The sequence below is a fragment of the Coregonus clupeaformis genome, chromosome 37 (genome assembly GCF_020615455.1).
Source record: "Coregonus clupeaformis isolate EN_2021a chromosome 37, ASM2061545v1, whole genome shotgun sequence".
NCBI lineage: Eukaryota > Metazoa > Chordata > Actinopteri > Salmoniformes > Salmonidae > Coregonus > Coregonus clupeaformis.
Window position 1 is genome coordinate 11805393 of NC_059228.1, and position 21837 is coordinate 11827229.

A 21837-nucleotide genomic window follows, 5' to 3' on the forward strand; every position below is an offset into this window, starting at 1 on the left:
AGTTCCTTCTCTCTCTCTGCCTCCGCATTCTTCATCTTGTTCTCCAACACCTTGTACTTCTCCTCTGCCTTCTTCTGGACCTCCTTACTACTGCGCAGGGTCTCCTCACACTCCTCGATGGTCCTGCGCAGCCTCTCCAGCTCCTCCTGTTGCTTAGGGAAGGAGCTCTGTTGGAGTTTAGCCTGGAGGATATCTAACTCTTCTGTCTTCATGTCTAACTGTTGCTTTAACAAACGATACCTCTCAGCGGTCCCCTTCAGACCAGACAGTTCTTTGTCCAGATTCTGTAGCTCCGTCTCTGTGTCGGTCTGGGCACCTGCCATCCCTATCAGAGCCCGGGCGGGAGTGAGTAACTCGGAGGATTGCACCGGAGCCTTCCCAGGATGCGTCTTGCCTCTCCGTTTCCGAGGTACTCGGGTTATCCTCTCCTGAGACTCTCTCCAGAGTGGGTAAAAGGCTGGGCAGTCTCGTCCAATTAGGACAGGGACGGGGAGGGAATCAACCACCCCCGCCGTCGTGTGTATGGTTCCCCGTGTGCTGGTCATTGTAAGTTCAGTAATGGGGTATTCCCTGGTGTCCCCATGGACACAGGAAACTGGGAGGACTTTCCCCGGGGGTCAGACACGTTGGGCCCACCAAATCCTTACGCACCAGGGTGGCCCGGCTACCAGAATCCAGTAAGGCCTCCACATCATGGTGATTCACAGTTACCGGGCAGGTGGGGGGTCGATCTGGGCCGCCATCTACGACTCCCAAGAGCGAGGCAAAACGGTGTGTGGGTGCTGAGCTGGAGGACTCCGCAGTGGGCATAGGTTCATCGGCTGGTTTCCCACACTGCCAGGAGATATGTCCCATCTCCCCACACCGGTAACACTGTCGAAGTTTCCCCCTCCTGGTGTACTCTTCTTGGACCCGCCTGGTTTCTGGCTCCCCTTGGAGCCGGGATAAGTCCTGACGTGGCTGGGTTCGAGACCTTGGGGTCCTTTGGACGGGTTCTTCCCATTTGTGGTGGGGCCGCACTCCTGGGGTCTTTCCGGGAAGCATTCAGCATCTCCGCTGTGGCCTGGTACTTTTCCACAGCTTCCACGGTCAGATCAGCCGTGGTCAAGGCCTGTTGACTGATGAACCGTTTTGCCTCATAAGGCAGGGCGCGTAGGTAACGATCCACCACAACGGCCTCCACCACCGCCGCTGCTGTATTCCTCTGCGGATCCAGCCATTTCCCTTGCGATTCGGACAAGTTCATGCATCTGCGCCCGAGGAGGTTGGTCTGGTTGGAAGGTCCAGCTGTGAAAGCGCTGGGCCATACCAAACTTTGTGAGTCCATATCTGCTGAGGATCTCAGACTTCAGGGCATCATAGTCAGTAACCTGGTCAGGGCCCAGGTCCCGGACAGCATTCAGCGATTCCCCGGTTAGAAAGGGGGCTAACAGACCAACCCACTGTTGCTTGGGCCAGGCTTCCCTAGTGGCCGTGGCCTCAAATGCATGCAGGTATGCCTCAATGTCATCGGTAGCTCCCATCTTAGATATAAAGTCACTTGCCTTTATTGGGCGGGTATTTTGGACAACCCTCTGTCTCTGCAACTGCAATTCCTCTGCCTTCAGAAGGTTGGCTTTCTTTTGCTCCTCCAAGAGAGCCACGTTTGCTTGCATCTGGGCTTGCTGGCCAGCAACAAGGGCTTTCAATATGTCCTCCATTTCAGTCGGCGGGGAGCCTACGGCCAACTTGGAAAACTGGGTGATCAAACCTTCGGTATCCTCCTCTGACATGCACTATTAACGCTTGAGCGTGCCCGTATTCTCCACCATCTGTGACGTCACGAGAGGCTACACAGCTTTCAGCGGGATTGCTCAAGTAGTGCAAGGAGACAAGGTTCAAACAAAACAAGGATTTTATTATAGGTCTTGGGAAATTAACGAAAATATAACAAAATTCTGTTCTCTTGTGGCTCTTTAAGGGTTAACAGTTCAGGGATGTCTCTTCCACATCCAAAATCATAATTCTCACTCGCTCAGATAACTTTTCCCCAGCCTTACTGTAGTCCACGTTGCAGCTAGTGGCCAACCCAGCAAAAAGTCCTTCCAAATGTCTCTCACGTATTTCCACAGGTGCATATATCCAAAGGTGAGTATTTCCCAAAGGTAAGTATCTCCAAATCCTTATATTCCTCATGGAAGTGGACGTGCAGCACTCTTGTCCTCCAGAGAGCCCAGGTTGGAGACTGTGTTTCTTCACCCCCCACACACTCCCTCAGTGTGTCTCTTCCCTTCCCCAAACCTTCAGCTCATCAGCTCCTCATTTGTTTCAGCTGCGTGGGAAGATTGGCCATAGAGGGGTGGAGTTCCCGACCATACCAGCAGATGGAGCCATAGCTGTCTGGGTTTGCAGCCACCTCAGGGGGATGTAACGTCCCTCCAGGACACAGCCTCTCGTGACATCACAGTTATAAGAGACGATGGCAGAAACATTATGTACAAAATAAATTACAAATAACGCGGAAAAACACACATAATAGTACAATTGGTTAGAGGGCTGTAAAACTGCAGCCATCTTCTCCGGCGCTGTTCAGAAAAAAATTTGTAGACCTCCACAAGTCTGGTTCATCCTCGGGAGCAATTTCCAAACGCCTGAAGGTACCACGTTCATCTGTACAAACAATAGTACGCAAGTATAAACACCATGGGACAACGCAGCCGTCATTCCTCTCAGGAAGTGAGGGAGATTTTTTTGTGGACTATGAGATAAAACTGAGTTAATCACGAACATATAGTTAGAATTCTCTGTTGCTAGGCAATAACTTAATTGGGTCATTTCACTGTGTGTGTGAGTGAAGTGGGAATCTGACCTAGGGTCGAATTGCTCGCTCTTACCTAAATCTATGGCTGTCCTACCTTATCAGAGACTGAAACCAGACTGTGGCCTTTTGCCTCTCTCCTCAAACAAAGTGGAAAGAGCGGCGCCAGGGTTGAATAGAGTTCAGGATAAACCTTTGTCTCTCCTTGGCTATCTTCTTGATTGATTAGAGCATGATGGGGTGGGGTTTGTGTATGTTTGAAAGATTAAGTATGGACCTGTCATGTCCAACAATCAGTCTTCAGGTCAAGCCCGGGAGAGCCGGGGTTGAACAGAGTTTAAACTGAACATGAGTGTTTTTGCATGACAAGGGTGTGATTGATTGTAATAATATTGTTTCTAAACTGAATGACAGTCAAATGTAGCCGCCATCATAGACAAAGGAAGTGGGCGGAGCGATAGAGAGCGGGAAACTGAAGAGGGAGGGGTTTTGAGCTAGAAGGGATGAGAATGGGACTATATAGCAACTATATAGTCCCATATAGAGAATGGGACTATATAGTTGCCCACTGCACTGAGGCTAGGAAACACTATCACCACCGATAAATCTACAATAATCGAGAATTTCAACAAGCATTTTGCTACAGCTGGCCATGCTTTCCATCTGGCTACCACTACCCCGGCCACCAACTCTGCACCCTCCGCTGAAACTTGCCCATGCCCCCCCCGCTTCTCCTTCACACAAATTCAGACAGCTGACGTTTTGAAAGAGCTGCAAAATCTGGACCCCTACAAATCAGCTGGGCTAGACAATCTGGACCCTTTCTTTCTAAAACTAGCCGCCGAAATTGTCGCAACCCCTATTACTAGTCTGTTCAACCTCTCTTTCATAACGTCTGAGATCCCCAGAGATTGGAAAGCTGCCGCGGTCATCCCCCCTCTTCAAAGGGGGTGACACTCTAGATCCAAACTGCTACAGACCTATATCCATCCTGCCCTGCCTTTCGAAAGTATTTGAAAGCCAAGTTAACAAACAGATCACCGACCATTTCGAATACCACCGTACCTTCTCCGCTATGCAATCCGGTTTCCGAGCTGGTCATGGGTGCACTTCAGCCACGCTCAAGGTCCTAAACGATATTATAACCGCGATTGATAATAGACAGTACTGTGCAGCCGTCTTCATCGACCTGGCCAAGGCTTTCGACTCTGTCAACCACCGCATTCTTATTGGCAGACTAAATAGCCTTGGTTTCTCAAATGACTGCCTCGCCTGGTTCACCAACTACTTCTCAGATAGAGTTCAGTGTGTCAAATCGGAGGGCCTGTTGTCTGGACCTATGGCAGTCTCTATGGGGGTGCCACAGGGTTCAATTCTTGGGCCGACACTTTTCTCCGTGTATATCAATGATGTCGCTCTTGCTGCTGGTGACTCTCAGATCCACCTCTACGCAGACGACACCATTTTGTATACATCTGGCCCTTCATTGGACACTGTGTTAACAAACCTCCAAACGAGCTTCAATGCCATACAACACTTCTTCAGTAGCCTCCAACTGCTCTTAAACACTAGTAAAACTAAATGCATGCTTTTCAATCGAACGCTGCTGGCACCCGCCCACCCAACTAGAATCACCACTCTTGACGGGTCTGACCTAGAGTATGTGGACAACTACAAATACCTAGGTGTCTGGTTAGACTGTAAACTTTCCTTCCAGACTCACATAAAGAATCTCCAATCCAAAGTTAAATCTAGAATCGGCTTCCTATTTCGCAACAAAGCCTCCTTCACTCATGCTGCCAAACATGCCCTCGTAAAACTGACTATCCTACCGATCCTTGACTTCGGCGATGTCATTTACAAAATAGCCTCCAACACTCTACTCAGCAAATTGGATGTAGTCTATCACAGTGCCATCCGTTTTGTCTCCAAAGCCCCATACGCTACCCACCACTGTGACCTGTACGCTCTTGTTGGCTGGTCCTCACTACATGTTCGTCGTCAAACCCACTGGCTCCAGGCCATCTATAAATCACTGCTAGGCAAATCCCCGCCTTATCTTAGCTCATTGGTCACCATAGCAGCACCCACCCGTAGTCTGCGCTCCAGCAGGTATATCTCACTGGTCATTCCCAAAGCCAACACCTCCTTTGGCCGCCATTCCTTCCAGTTCTCTGCTGCCAATGACTGGAACGAATTGCAAAAATCTCTGAAGCTGGAGACTCTTATCTCCCTCACTAACTTTAAGCATCAGTTGTCAGAGCACCTTACCGATCACTGCACCTGTACACAGCCCATCTGAAATTAGCCCACCCAACTACCTCATCCCTATATTGTTATTTATTTTGCTCTTTTGCACCCCAGTATCTCTATTTGCACATAATCTCTTGCACATCTAGCATTCCAGTGTTAATACTATTGTAATTATTTTGCACTATAGCCTATTTATTGCCTTACCTCCATAACTTGCTACATTTGCACACACTGTATATATATTTTCTGTTGTATTTTTGACTTTATGTTTTTTACCCCATATGTAACTCTGTGTTGTTTTTATCGCACTGCTTTGCTTTATCTTGGCCAGGTCGCAGTTGTAAATGAGAACTTGTTCTCAACTGGCTTACCTGGTTAAATAAAGGTGAAATAAAATAAAAATAAAAATAAAAATATATATATAGATGGGGAGCAGAGAGAGAGAAGGGAGCTACTCTGCAGACTAGCCTGGCTTTGTTGAATTGTAAATGAAGTAAAATCTTGATTCTACAAAGACTCTGGAATAACTATTTTCCACATCATAATGAGACGCGTTCTGTCTCCTAGAGATGATGTACTTTGGTGCAAAAAGTGCAAATTAATCCCAGAACAACAGCAAAGGACCTTGTGAAGATGCTGGAGGAAACAGGTACAAAAGTATCTATATCCACAGTAAAACAAGTCCTATATCGACATAACCTGAAAGGCCGCTCAGCAAGAAGCCACTGCTCCAAAACCGCCATAAAAAAGCCAGACTACGGTTTGCAACTGCACATGGGGACAAAGATCGTACTTTTTGGAGAAATGTCCTCAGGTCTGATGAAACAAAAATAGAACTGTTTGGCCATAATGATCATCGTTATGTTTGGAGGAAAAAGGGGGTTGTTTGCAAGCCGACGAACACCATCCCAACTGTGAAGCACGGGGGTGGCAGCATCATGCTGTGGGGGTGCTTTGCTGCAGGAGGGACTGGTGCACTTCACAAAATAGATGGCATCATGAGGAAGGAAAACTATGTGGATATATTGAAGCAACATCTCAAGACATCAGTCAGGAAGTTAAAGTTTGGTCACAAATGGGACTTCCAAATGGACAATGACCCCAAGCATACTTCCAAAGTTGTGGCAAAATGGCTTAAGGACAACAAAGTCAAGGAATTGGAGTGGCCATCACAAAGCCCTGACCTCAATCCTATAGAAAATTTGTGGGCAGAATTGAAAAAGCGTGTGCGAGCAAGGAGGCCTACAAACCTGACTCAGTTACACCAGCTCTATCAGGAGGAATGGGCCAAAATTCACCCAACTTATTGTGGGAAGCTTGTGGAAGGCTACCAGAAACGTTTGACCCAAGTTAAACAATTTAAAGGCAATGCTACCAAATACTAATTGAGTGTATGTAATCTTCTGACCCACTGGGAATGTGATGAAAGAAATGAAAGCTGAAATAAATAATTCTCTCTGCTATTATTCTGACATTTCACATTCTTAAAATAAAGTGGTGATCCTAACTGACCTAAGACAAGGAATGTTTACTAGGATTAAATGTCAGGAATTGTGAAAAACTGAGTTGAAATGTATTTGGCTAACGTGTATGTAAACTTCCGACTTCAACTATCTATATATATATATATATATATATATATATATATATATATTAGTGCCTTCTGAAAATATTCAGACCCCTTGACTTTTTCCACATTTTGTTACGTTACAGCCTTATTCTAAAATGGATTAAATAAATAAAACATCCTCAGCATTCTACACACAATACCCCATAATGACAAAGCAAAAACAGGTTTTTAGAAATCTGACAGAGCTCTAGAGTTCCTCTGTGGAGATGGGAGAACCTTCCAGAAGGACAACCATCTCTGCAGAACTCCACCAATCAGGCCTTTATGGTAGAGTGACCAGACGGAAGCCACTCCTCAGTAAAAGGCACATGACAGCCCACTTGGAATTTGCCAAAAGGCACCTAAAGGACTCCAAGACCATGAGAAACAAGATTGAACTATTTGGCCTGCATGCCAAGCGTTACGTCTGGAGGAAACCTGGCACCATCCCTACGGTGAAGCATGGTGGTGGCAGCATCATGCTGTGGGGATGTTTTTCAGCGGCAGGGACTGGGAGACTACTCAGGATCAAGGAAAATATTAATGGAGCAAAGTACAGAGAGATCCTTGATATAAACCTGCTCCAGAGCGCTCAGGACCTCAGTCTGGGGCGAAGGTTTACCTTCCAACAGGACAACGACCCTAAGCACACAGCCAAGACAACGCAGGAGTGGCTTCTGGACAAGTCTCTGAATGTCCTTGAGTGGCCCAACCAGAGCCCGGACTTGAACCCGATCAAACATATTTGGAGAGACCTGAAAATAGCTGTGCAGCAACACTCCCCATCCAACCTGACAGAGCTTGAGAGGATCTGTAGAGAAGAATGAGAGAAACTCCCCAAATACAGGTGTGCCAAGCTTATAGCGTCATACCCAAGAAGACTTGAGGCTGTAATCGCTGCCAAAGTGATTCACCGAAGTACTGAGTAAAGGGTCTGAATACTTATGTAAATGTTATATTTCAGTTATTCATTTAAAATACATCTGCAAAAATATCTAAACCTGATTTTGCTTTGTCATTATGGGGTATTGTGTGTGTAGATTGATTTAATAAATTTTAGAATAAAGCTGTAACGTAACAAAATTTGGAAAAAGTGAAGGGGTCTGAACACTTTCCAAATGCACTGTGTGTGTGTATGTATATATAGTATTGTGAGTGTGCATAGAGTCAGTTCAAGATCGGGTCAGTGCAGATAATTAATAGTTACCCGGATTATCTATTTTTTTCAGTCTTATTGTTAATTAGCAGTCCTATGGCTAGGGGGTAGAAGCTGTCTCGGAGCCTGTTGGTCCAAGAGCCGACGCTCCAGTACAGTTTGCCGGACACATTTTTCGGCCTTTTCTCTGACACCACCTGATATAGAGGTCCTGGATGGCAGGGAGCTCAGCCCCAGTGATTTACTGGGCTGTCCGCTCCACCCTCTGTAGTGCTTTTCAGTCAAGGGTGGTGCATTTGACAAACCAAGCGTTGATGCAGCCAGTCAAGATGCTTTCGATGGTGCAGCTGTAGAAATGTGTGTGGATCCAGAGGGCCAATGCCAAATCTTTTCCCCCTCCTGAGAGGGAAGTGGCACCCATATTCTGGGCCACGTGCATAAAACATACATCATACAATTCATAGAATTGCCCTTTTCTGGTATCTGGAGAAGAGAACATAATTTGTGAGCACTTGCTTAGACAAATACGTTTTTCTATGACACTATTCAATTAATCAATTTTGAACATGCATGTTAGTAACAAGATGTTACCCACTGACAAATGAAAACTCTGTACACAAACCAGTCCCAAATCAACACTAAGCATACACCATATGCACTTGTGTGAACTAAGATCTGAAAGGATTTGGTCACTTTGATTTGGAGCAAATATATTTTAGTTTATTGTTTGGAGCTACAGAAGATGCTTTACATTACACCACAGGGGAGCGTGATTAGTCCTCTGTTGTTCTTAATCATGATCAATGATGTTTAATCTCAGGTACAGCCGGATATAGGGAGGTCGTTATTTGCAGATGGGGCCTTATGGAAAAGGGGAAGAAATGTGCCATACATAGTCAGGAAGGTACAGGAAGCAATTGATGAGGTAGAGCGGTGGGCACTAATGTGGGGATTCCGGTTCTCTGTAGAGAAAACTCAAACAATGTTCTTTACCAGGAGGAAGGTGGGAGATGAGGTATGCTTGAGGTTATATGGGAGAAACTTGGAGAGGGTGGGGGCCTTCAGGTTCCTTGGGGTATACTTTGACACTAGACTGACCTGGGCAGAACACATTGAGAGAGTGGTGGGAAAGTGTAAGGTGCTGCTAAATGTGATGCACTGTCTGACGGGGAAGGAGTGGGGGGCTGGGCGTTCCTCATTGAAGACCATGTAGGTTGCATTGATCCGATCTGTAATAGACTGGCAGTATAGCATATGGTTCGGCAGCCCGGACCTTACTGGAAAGGCTAGATATCATACAGGTGCAAGGACTCAGAATATGTAGGGTGGCGTTTCGGACGTCCGCAGTGGCTGCATTACAGGTGGAGATGGGAGATATGCCATTGCAGATTAGGAGACAGCAGCTGGCAATGAATTATTGGGTTAACCTACAAGGACATGGGGTGTCTCATCCTGCGAAAGGGATTTTACAGGCATGCTGGGAACATGAGCGAAGACAACATGAGCTTTGGGTGGGTTGGGTAATACCCAGGCGAAGGAGATGGGACTGTATGGAAGGGAGTTTAGTCCAACGGTAGTTATTCCTGTAAATCCACCACGGCTACTCCCGCCTCCAGATCAACTGGTTGTATACAGTCGTGGTCAAAAGTTTTGAGAATGACACAAATACTAATTTTCACAAAGTCTGCTGCCTCAGTTTTGATGATGAATGCAATTTGCATATACTCCAGAATGTAATGAAGACTGATCAGATTAATTGCAAAGTCCCTCTTTGCAATGAAAATGAACTTAATCCCCAAAAAACATTTCCACTGCATTTCAGCCCTGCCACAAAAGGACCAGCTGCCATCATGTGAGTGATTCTCTTGTTAACACAGGTGAGAGTGTTGACAAGGACAAGGCTGGAGATCACTCTGTCATGCTGATTGAGTTAGAATAACAGACTGGAAGCTTTAAAAGGAGGGTGGTGCTTGAAATCATTGTTCTTCCTCTGTTAACCATGGTTACCTGCAAGGAAACACGTGCCGTCATCATTGCTTTGCACAAAAAGGGCTTCACAGGCAAGGATATTGCTGCTAGTAAGATTGCACCTAAATCAACCATTTAGTGGATCATCAAGAACTTCAAGGAGAGAGGTTCAATTGTTGGGAAGAAGGCTTCAGGGCGCCCAAGAAAGTCCAGCAAGAGCCAGGACCGTCTCCTAAAGTTGATTCAGCTGCGGGATCGGGGCACCACCAGTGCAGAACTCAGGAATGGCAGCAGGCAGGTGTGAGTACATCTGCACGCACAGTGAGGCGAAGACTTTTGGAGGATGGCCTGGTGTTAAGAAGGGCAGCAAAGAAGCCACTTCTCTCCAGGAAAAACATCAGGGACAGACTGATATTCTGCAAAATGTACAGGGATTGGACTGCTGAGGACTGGGGTAAAGTCATTTTCTCTGATGAATCCCCTTTCCGATTGTTTGGGGCATCCGGAAAACACATTGTCCGGAGAAGACAAGGTGAGCGCTACCATCAGTCCTGTGTCATGCCAACAGTAAAGCATCCTGAGACCATTCATGTGTGGGGTTGCTTCTCAGCCAAGGGAGTGGGCTCACTCACAATTTTGCCTAAGAACACGGCCATAAATAAAGAATGGTACCAACACATCCTCCGAGAGCAACTTCTCCCAACCATCCAAGAACAGTTTGGTGACGAACAATGCCTTTTCCAGCATGATGGAGCACCTTGGCATAAGGCAAAAGTGATAACTAAGTGGCTCGGGGAACAAAACATCGACATTTTGGGTCCATGGCCAGGAAACTCCCCAGACCTTAATCCAATTGAGAACTTGTGGTCGATCCTCAAGAGGCTGGTGGACAAACAAAACCCCACAAATTCTGACAAACTCCAAGCATTGATTATTTAAGAATGGGCTGCCATCAGTCAGGATCTGGCCCAGAAGTTAATTGACAGCATGCCAGGGCAGATTGCAGAGGTCTTGAAAAAGAAGGGTCAACACTGCAAATATTGACTCTTTGTATAAACTTAATTTAATTGTCAATAAAAGCCTTTGACACTTATGGAATGCTTGTAACTATACTTCAGTATACCATAGTAACATCTAACAAAAATATATCATAACACTGAAGCAACGAACTTTGTGAAGACCAATACTTGTGTCATTCTCAAAACTTTTGACCACGACTGTATTCGGCGAAAATAATGGCCATACCGCTGGCCTTGCAGTGGGTGGAGGAGGTCAAACAAGACAGAGTAGTTATTTGCCCTGATTCATGTGAAGTGTTAATGAGTCTCCAGTCCTTTAGCTCACGTAGCAGACAATACCTGCTTTATGAGGTGCTACAAACCTATGGAAGGAGTAAACAGATGGGTATAAAGATAAGATTTACTTGGGTCCCAGTCCATGTGGGGGTGGAGGGGAATGAGGCAGTAGATGAACAGGCTAAACAAGCACTTAGTAGTGGGGATGTTGAAGTTTCAATGAGCAAGGCAGAGGCAAAAAGACTGATATATACAGTGATGATGCAGAGATGGCAGGAGCAGTGGAATAGAGATAATAAGGGAAGGCATTTATTTCAGGTACAGAGGAAAGTCGGGGAGGGGAGGACGGCAAGGAAGGGACAGAAGAGAGGAGGCTATTTTTACAAGATTAAGGGTGGGACACAGCCAGTTGAATAAGACATTAAATGTGATAGGAAAGCATTCAACAGGAAAGTGTGATTATTGTCAGGAACAGAGACCTTGGAGCATGTATTGCTACAGTGTGGGCAGTATCAGAGGGAAACAGAGAGGATGAGATCTAGTATGAGGGAGAAGGGGATACAGGAAATTAGTTTAAAGAGTATATTGAGTAGAACGTCATTAGATATATATTTTGTTATCTTGTTTAAGCGCAACGGGGCTGGCAGGTAGCGTTTAGTTTCTCCCCGTCTCTGGCCCACACACCAGTGAAATAGGTGGCGATAATGCACCATAACGTTGGATGCCAACTGCCGATAAACCCCGAAGAAGAAGAAGATTTACGTTTCAAAGTCGCACGAGATGTTTTACGTGGTACGCACGACGTGTTATGCGTGGAATATGAGTGACTAGTCCCCCATCTGACAAGGCAGTGTAATGCATTTTTGGGAACAAATATTTATCTTTAAAGCACCCCTGATGCTTTAATTAACAATTCGTTGGTTGTATGTGAGATTGAAAGTGCAGTTTTATTTTTAAAAGGGATCAAGAACACGTTCACTTGCTCTAAAAGATGGCTTCGTCTGATGGAAACAAAAACACGAACACGGAACCATGGGGCGGCTTTGAGGACAACATTATCCAGGTAGCTAGCGAGCTAGCTAGGTAGCTAAAGCCAAGAAAATACTTGCAATGTATATACTATTATTTTCTTAGCTACATCGCGGTAACGTTACATCTTCTTTAGTGTTGCCAAACTATATTTTTCTGTGCAATACATATCATAATACTGAGATAGCTAACGTTAGTTAAAGTTTGTCCGACAATGTTGTGCTAGATAGCTAGCTAGCTAATCATAAACTAAGAAACATTTTTTATTTTCTTTGCTAGCTAACTTAATTATTCATTTCACAGGTTGTGACTGTCGGATGAAAACATTAACAATTTGCGCGTGAAACAATTTCACATACACGGATGTACAGTAGTTATATGTAATAAACTGTCTATTACCAGGGCACTGGGTCAGCAGTGATTGACATGGAGAACATGGATGACACATCAGGCTCCAGCTTTGAGGACATGGGGGAGATGCACCAGCGCATGAAGGAGGAGGAGGAGGTGGCAGAGGAGGCGGAAGCAACTGAAGAGGAGACTGGAGAGGATGGCGAGTTTCTGGGAATGAAGGGTATCAAGGGCCAGCTGGGGAGACAGGTGGCAGATGAGGTGAGCTGAGAAAGCTTTGTGATGCTGATGGTCAACAACTTGTCACACACAACATTACCTTTGTTATAAAAATTGGCTTTGCCCTAACCCAATATTGTAAGTTACATCTCAATAGCCTTGTCTGGGTAATGTTGCTGTCATAACTTTGACTTTCATCACACCTTTGTCAGCTGATTTATAATGAACGTTCCCTCATCCTCTTAGGTGTGGCAAGCAGGAAAGCGGCAGGCTTCCAAAGCTTTCAACCTATATGCCAACATAGACATTCTCCGGCCGTACTTTGATGTAGAGCCTATGCAAGTTAGGAACAGGTGAGTCAGTAACAAATGTGTTTTGTAATCACGATTTGTAGTCCTAACTTGTATAGTCTAGCATTCACATTTTATAACACTCTTCCTGACATGTATGCCTCTTTTCTACCCTAGGTTGATTGAATCAATGATACCCGTCCGCATGATCAATTTTCCACAGGTGAGTGGCATTTTTCTTTTCCCATACTATTTTCCCAAGCTTGGGAAAGATTTTAATCTAGAAGTTTTCAGCGCTTACCTGGCCAATTAAAGGAAATATAAATGTTTTCACTGCTCTTCTTTTCCAACTGTAGAAGATTGCTGGGGAGCTGTACGGGCCCATGATGCTGGTGTTCACGCTGGTGGCCATCCTCCTGCACGGAATGAAGACATCAGGAACAGTTATTGTAAGAGAGCTCAACTTATACTGGCTTCACAAATGCATGTTAATATACAGTATACAGATGGATCAAATCAAAGAAAACATTTATTCGTCACAGTCACGTGTTTAGCAGAAGTTATTGCTGGTGTAGCGAAATGCTTGTGCTTCTAGCTCCGACAGTGCAGTAATATCTAACAAGTAATATCTAACAATTTCACAACATATACCCAATACACACAAATCTAGTAAGGAATGGAATTTAAGAATATATACATATATGGACAAGCATTGACAGAGCGGCATGGACTAAGATACAGTAGAATATTATGTAATAGAATACAGTATATACATATGAGATGAGTAGTGCAAGATATGTAAACGTTATTAAAGTGACTAGTGTTGCATTTCTTAAAGTGGCCAATGATTTCAATAGGCAGCAGCAGCCTCTAATGTGCTAGTGATGGCTATTTAACAGTCTGATGGCCTTGAGATAGAAGCTGTTTTTCAGTCTCTCGGTCCCAGCTTTGATGCACCTGTACTGACCTCGCCTTCTGGATGATAGCGAGGTGAACAGGCAGTGGCTCGGGTGGTTGATGTCATTGATGATCTTTTTGGCCTTCCTGTGACATCGGGTGCTGTAGGTGTCTTGGAGGGCGGGTAGTTTGCCCCCGGTAATGCGTTCGGCAGACCGCACCACCCTCTGGAGAGCCCTGCGGTTGCGGGCGGTGCAGTTGCCGTACCAGGTGGGGATACAGCCCGACAGGATGCTTTCAATTGTGCATCTGTAAAAGTTTGTGAGGGTTTTAGGTGCCAGGCCAAATTCTTTCAGCTTCCTGAGGTTGAAGAGGCTCTGTTGCGCCTTCTTCACCACGCTGTCAGCGTGGGTGGACCATTTCAGTTTGTCAGTGATGTGTACGCCAAGGAACTTGGAGCTTTCCACCTTCTCCACTGCAGTCCTGTTGATGTGGATAGGGAGGTGCACCCTCTGCTGTCTCCTGAAGTCCATGATCATCTCCTTTGTTTTGTTGACGTTAAGTGAGAGGTTATTTTCCTGACACCACACTCCCAGAGCCCTCACCTCCTCCCTGTAGGAGGTCTCGTCATTGTTGGTAATCAAGCCTACTACTGTTGTGTCGTCTGCAAACTTTGATGATTGAGTTGGAGGCGTGCTTGGCCACGCAGTCATGGGTGAACAGGGAGTACAGGAGGGGGCTGAGCACGCACCCTTGTGGGGCCCCAGTGTTGAGGATCAGCGAAGTGGAGATGTTGTTTCCTACCTTCACCACCTGGGGGCGGCCCGTCAGGAAGTCCAGGACCCAGTTGCACAGGGCGGGGTTCAGACCCAGGGCCTCGAGCTTAATGATGAGCTTGGATGGTACTATGGTGTTGAATGCTGAGCTATAGTCAATGAACAGCATTCTTACATAGGTATTCCTCTTGTCCAGATGGGATAGGGCAGTGTGATGGCGATTGCATCATCTGTGGATCTATTGGGGCGGTAAGCAAATTGAAGTGGGTCTAGGGTGACCGGTAAGGTAGATGGCTTGTAATGTGTAATGAACACTTTTCTACATAAAACTGTAGATGAAGGTAGCATCAACTCAACCATTTTGACATTACAAAAGCATCTGTTCAGCGTCTCAGACATTAGGTACTGCTTATTTAATACTCATGTGGTCTGTTCATCCTAATTTGTTAAGATTTGTTGTCTAGCTGACCTTGATTAGGCCTAATAAAATGTTTTTCCTCCCTGGACAGCGAGAGGGTACTCTGATGGGAACAGCCATAGGGACATGCTTTGGTTACTGGCTGGGAGTTTCCTCCTTCATCTATTTCCTGGCGTACCTATGCAATGCCCAGATCACCATGCTCCAGATGCTGTCTCTGCTGGTGAGTCAACAGTGACCATCACTCCTCTCACAGCATCCCTGTGTAATTAGTTTGTTATAAATGCAGTGTGAAATCTCACCGTCTGTTCTGCTATGTGCCCCCAACAGGGTTATGGTCTTTTCGGGCACTGCGTGGTTCTCTTCGTCACCTACAACGTCCACTTCCACTCCCTGTTCTACATCCTGTGGCTGGTCGTAGGAGGGCTCTCCACACTGCGGATGGTAAATAGGCAGATGAATTACTTCAAATCTGAAGAGCCCCTTCACACTCACTGACATTCAAACTAGGTGCGTTTGAGTGGTAAGGCTAAAGCAACTGACTAGACGAAAGTCGAGGAGTGAAGTCGGACACTAATGTGGTTTTCCAACAGCAAGGCTCAGATCAGCATGGCATGGCAGTGTTGCCATTGTTTATAAAAGTTTTTCTTCATAATGTCAAAATAAACATGTCAAACTGAAATCAAATGTGGGTACATTGTACAATCAAATAGTGAGAGCCTCAAATATCACATTCATTTGTGTATATCCACTGTAGAGGCCTACATGAATCGTGGCAAAGTTGGTTCCGGTTTCTGTCATGACTTTGGTCACGTTTGCGTGGATCAAACAAAAACACCCTAATGATTGGTTGACAATAGAGCCTCCCACAATGCAGGCGATAGCTGCAGGATGAAGTTGGTGAAGAGCAACTGTAGGTGCAAGTCAGACCATTTTTATCCCCATAATGCAACACACTTTGAAAAGCCTAGACAAAATGTATCCGCTCGAATGCGCCAACTATATCAGTGATAGTCAGTCTCTCCCTCTCTCTCAGGTGGCTGCTCTCATCTCTCGGACCGTGGGCCAGACCCCACGCCTCATCGTTTGTGGAACACTGGCTGCTCTGCATATGCTCTTTCTACTCTACCTGCACTTCGCTTATCACAAGATTGTTGAAGGTAAGATTCCCTGTAAGGCAAACCAGGGCCCGTATTCACAAACCTATTCCTATATCTATACTGAACAAAAATATAAAATGCAACATGCAACAATTTCAAAGATTTGACTGAGTTACAGTTCATATAAGGAAATCAGTTAATTGATATAAATTCATTAGGCCCTAATCTATGGATTTCACATGACTGGGAATACATATATGCATCTGTTGACCACAGATATCTTAAAACCAGTCAGTATCTGGTGTGACCACCATTTGCTTCATGCAGCGTGAACCATCTCCTTCGCATAGAGTTGATCAGGCTGTTAATTGTGGCCTGTGGAATGTTGTCCCATTCCTCTTCAATGGCTGTGCGAAGTTACTGGGTATTGGCGGGAACAGGAACACACTGTCGTACACGTCGATCCAGAGCATCCCAAACATGCTCAATGGGTGACATGTCTGGTGAGTATGCAGGCCATGGATGAACTGGGACATTTTCAGCTTCCAGGAATTGTGTACAGATCCTTGTGACATGGGGCCGTGCATTATCATGCTGAAACATGAGGTGATGGCGGCAGATGAATGGCACGACAATGGGCCTCAGGATCTCGTCACGATATCTCTGTACATTCAAATTGCCATCGATAAAATTCAATTGTGTTCGTTGTCTGTCGCTTATGCCTGCCCATACCATAACCCCACCGCCACCATGGGGCACTCTGTTCACCATGTTGACATCAGCCAACCGCTCGCCCACACGACGCCATACACACTGTCTGCCATCTGCCCAGTACAGTTGAAACTGGGATTAAGCCGTAAAGACCACACTTCTCCAGCATGCCAGTGGCCATCGAAGGTGAGCATTTGCCCACTGAAGTCGGTTACGACGCCGAACTGCAATCAGGTTAAGACCCTGGTGAGGACGACGAGCACGCAGATGAGCTCCCTGAGACGGTTTCTTACGTTTGTGCAGAAATTATTCAGTTGTGCAAACCCACAGTTTCATCAGCTGTCCAGGTGGCTGTTCTCAGATGATCTTGCAAGTGAAGAAGCCAGATGTGGAGGTCCTGGGCTAGCGTGATTACACGTGGTCTGTGGTTGTGAGGCTGGTTGGATGTACTGCAAAATTCTCTAAAACGACGTTGGAGGTGGCTTATGGTGGAGATCTGAACATTAAATTATCTGGCAACAGCTCTGGTGGACATTCCTGCAGTCAGAATGCCAATTGCAAGCTCCCTCAAAACTTGAGACATCTGTGGCATTGTGTTGTTTGACAGCTTTTTATTGTCCCCAGCACAAGGTGCACCAGTATAATGATCATGCTGTTGAATCATCTTCTTGAAATGCCACACCTGTCAGGTGGATGGATTGTCTTGGCAAAGGAGAAATGCTCACTAACGGGTGAAAACACATTTGTGCACAAAAGTTGAGAGAAATAAGCTTTTTGTGCGTATGGAACATTTCTGGGATCTTTTGTTTCAGCTCATGAACTTGTAGCAGCCACAATGTTATTTATCATCCCACACAGTCATTCGGAAAGTATTCAGACCCCTTGACTTTTTCCACATTTTGTTACGTTACAGCCTTATTCTAAAATGGATTAAATAAATAAAAATCCTCAATCTACACACAATACCTCATAATGATCAAGCGAAAACAGGTTTCTTGAATACCTTATTTACATAAGTATTCAGACCCTTTGCTATGAGACTCGAAATTGAGCTCAGGTGCATCCTGTTTCCATTGATCATCCTTGAGATGTTTCTACAACTTGATTGGAGTCCACCTTTGGAAAATTACATTGCTTGGACATGATTTGGAAAGGCACATACCTGTCTATATAAGGTCCCACAGTTGACAGTGCATGTCAAAGCAAAAACCAAGCCATGAGGTCGAAGGAATTGTTCGTAGAGCTCCGAGACAGGATTGTGTCGAGGCACAGATCTGGGGAAGGGTACCAAAAAATGTCTGCAGCATTGAAGGTCCCCAAGAACACAGTGGCCTCCATCATTCTTAAATGAAAGACGTTTGGAACCACCAAGGCTCTTCCTAGAGCTGGCTGCATGGCAAAACTGAGCAATCGGGGGAGAAGGGTCTTGGTCAGGGAGGTGACCAAGAACCCGATGTTCCCTCTGACAGAGCTCCAGAGTTTCTCTGTGGAGATGGGAGAACCTTCCAGAAGGACAACCATCTCTGCAGCACTCCACCAATCAGGCTTTTTTTGGTAGTGTGGCCAGATGGAAGCCACTCATCAGTAAAAGGCCCATGACATCCCACTTGGAGTTTGCCAAAAGGCACCTAAAGGACTCTCAGACCATGAAAAACAAGATTCTCTGGTCTGATGAAACCCAGATTGAATTTTTTGGCCTGAATGCCAAGCGTCACGTCTGGAGGAACCCTGGCACCATCCCTACGGTGAAGCGTGGTGGCAGCATCATGCTGTGGGGATGTTTTTCAGTGGCAGGGACTGGGAGACTAGTCCAGATCGAGGGAAAGATCAAGGGGTCTGAATACTTTCCGAATGCACTGTATAACAGTGCCTGTCTTGACTGGAGTAGCCTAGAGAAGTTAGCTAAGATAGCTAGCTAGGCTAATTGAGGCCACATGCTGCGCTTTCTCCCCAAACCCATTAGGATACAACAACAGCCTACCTGTTGGTTGCTCATTGTAGACTACTCCTCATTTCACTAACTTTTAATTTCATAAACTTGCATTGCATTAGTGAACTCTCACTCCACTTGGTACACATTGAGCCGCTTTGATTGGCAAACAACAAGCTACACACCTGAAGGCTACCGATCAGCTACCGGTCTTTTTATGGGGCGCACGTCATAAAAACGACATTGGAAAGTTTGTTTTATTACATTAATAATTTGAAATGTTGTGGCATACCCTTGTATCTAACAATGACACATGGATATTTTAATTTAATTTAGAAAAAGCTTTTTCGGTGTTAAATAGAACGCACAAAAATGAATACTCACACACAATACTCAGTATTCGAATACTAACGTCCGTTCTAATATTCGAATAACTGTGCACATCCCTACTCGTGGGCACACCCGCTTTGCGGGAACTGTGGGGGTGCATGCTACGCCACTGCTGATAACTATAAGGTAACTATCTAAGGTGGCAAATAAATTATAATAATATGTAATAATAATGATAATAATATGCCATTTAGCAGACGCTTTTATCCAAAGCGACTTACAGTCATGCGTGCATACATTTTTGTGTATGGGTGGTCCGGGGGATCGAACCCACTACCTTGGCGTTACAAGCGCCATTCTCTACCAGCTGAGCTACAGAGGACCATGTGTGATTTATCTCCAGCTCATGGCTCCAGCTAAGCATTTGGTTCGCTAACTTGCTAGCTTGCAAGATCAAGCTTATTGGTTACAGCAGAGAGAATCAATCAACTCCTGGATCAAGATCCCTGCTGCCTAAATTTGTTTTGTGCGTCAATGTGTTTTGAGCTGGTTTTTTATGTTTGGGAAGGAATAGCGCCCCTTGTGTGCACTGCTGGTAATACCGTATACCCCGGTATGGTATGAAAATCTGGATACCGCCCAACCCTACGCCAAGGTATATTCTTAAAAGTCCAATGCAGATGTTTTTATCTCAATATCAAATAATTTCTGGGTAAAAATGAAGTACCTTACTGTGATTTGTAGCGTTTTAGATAAAAGCAATTTCTCAAGCAATCATTTATCTAGGACTGTCTGGGAGTGGTCTGAGGGAGCAAATTGGAGGGTTATGTAACCTGAACTAGATGTTATTGGCAGAGAGGTTTGAAACTCTTTGTAATTGGTCTATTAACTTATACCACCTGGTGATATCGCAGGCCAAAACTCAATCCCACCAAAACAGGTTGAAATTCCATGCGTTTTTTTCAAACAGCTCTTGCACTAAAAGGTCATTATCATAATTGTCACAATATTATTTCAACCTCTGAGTGGAAATACCATATAAAACAAAGGAAAATCAGGTTTCTGACTGCACTGCCCTTTTAAACTGGGTCTTGAATTTGATGAAATAAGAATGAAACATTTGTTTTACATTTTTTGTCTGAAGGTATCCTGGACACATTGGAAGGACCCAACATGCCCCCCATCCAGAGAGTGGCCAGAGATTTGCCTGTGGTGGCCACCGCTGCTATGAATGCTGTGAATGCCACAGTGAAGACCCTTGGTGTTATCCTGCAGTCACAGTGATGGTGTGTCCAACATCAATGATGATACCATTGGCTCATGAGAGCCTGAATTCCATGGTGGTGGTGTTGTGTAGATAATACAGACTGAAGTGCAGGTCAAAGACCATGGTGGTTATTGGTTATAGTTGACATTCATCATGATACATGAACATTGTCTCAGCAAACAAATCATCATCAGTTCACAACAACTATTGGTTGTTTATGTTTGAACCAAATCAAAAAACTACATGGTGTGAATGTCATGTTTGTGCTCTTTTCAAATTATTGACTCTCTTTTCATAGGGATCTTTGTATTTGTTAAAGCAGCTTGAGTCCATTAAGATTCCCAGCTGTTTGTCCTCATGTTTAGACATATTAATCTTCAACTCGACACTCTCTCTTGTAGGCTTTGTTACACAGGTTATGGTGATAACATCAATTTATGTTTAAAAATTCTAGACGTTCAATGGGAGGATGGATCCCTAAGGCTGTGTGGTGCCTTCTATTGTTTTTCGAAGGAAGTATGATTATCATGTGTGATACGGGGTAAATGTAGAGTTTTATCTAGCTTGTTTTACACAATGCACCTAACCAGAAAATAACCAGATATGCAGTTGATATGTCATATGAGTGCATTAACTTATGAATATTGTTCCTTCTAATCAGCTTTTGTTTCATCCAGTCATTTGTTTTGTGCATTATTTGTACTTCCTAACATTTGGGTGTGATGCAAGGTAACCTCTCCTCACTCTTTTTTATTTAAATGTAAAATTGTATTTATATGGTTATTGTACAGAAAGATACAATGGACATAAACTTTAAGGACCTAAGACATGGTCTTTTAACACTGACCCTGAAAAGAATCAAGAAGTCCTGCAATAACTCTCTTTATAACGATTGTTTTCAGAGGATGGCTAGTGGTTACTGTAGAGTAGATCAAACACTACATGACCAAAAGTATGTGGACACCTGCTTGTCGAACATCTCACTCCAAAATCATGGGCATTAATATGGAGTTGGTCCCCCCCTTTGCTGCAATAACAGCCTCCACTCTTTTGGGAAGGCTTTCCGGTAGATTTTGGAACATTGTTGCGGGGACTTGCTTCCAATCAGCCACAAGAGCATTAGTGAGGTCAGGCACTGATGTTCGGCGATTAGGCCTGGCTCGCAGTTGGCGTTCCAAATCATCCCAAAGGTGTTCGATGGGGTTGAGGTCAGGGCTCTGTGCAGGCCAGTCAAGTTCTTCCACACTGATCTCGACAAACCATTTCTGTATGGTTCTTGTGCTGACGTTGCTTCCAGAGGCAGTTTGGAACTCATTAGTGAGTGTTACAACTGTGTTTCCAACTGCTCTACGCGCTTCAGCACTCGGCGGTCCCATTGTGAGCTTGTGTGGCCTACCACTTCGCAGATGAGCCGTTGTTGCTCCTAGACGTTTCCACTTCA

The 21837-nt window shown here is 45.0% G+C and overlaps 1 protein-coding gene across 1 annotated transcript; it reads left to right on the forward strand.

The window, feature by feature from the left end:
* The first annotated feature begins 11866 nt into the window (after window positions 1-11866).
* Window positions 11867-21056, forward strand: yipf3 (Yip1 domain family, member 3). Its single transcript, XM_041866605.2, has 9 exons — window positions 11867-12141; window positions 12510-12719; window positions 12924-13030; window positions 13145-13190; window positions 13324-13416; window positions 15150-15281; window positions 15389-15502; window positions 16095-16218; window positions 20274-21056. The coding sequence occupies exons 1-9, from the start codon at window positions 12070-12072 to the stop codon at window positions 20411-20413; spliced, it is 1038 nt and encodes a 345-aa protein (XP_041722539.1). The 5' UTR covers window positions 11867-12069; the 3' UTR covers window positions 20414-21056.
* The last annotated feature ends 781 nt before the right edge of the window (window positions 21057-21837 follow it).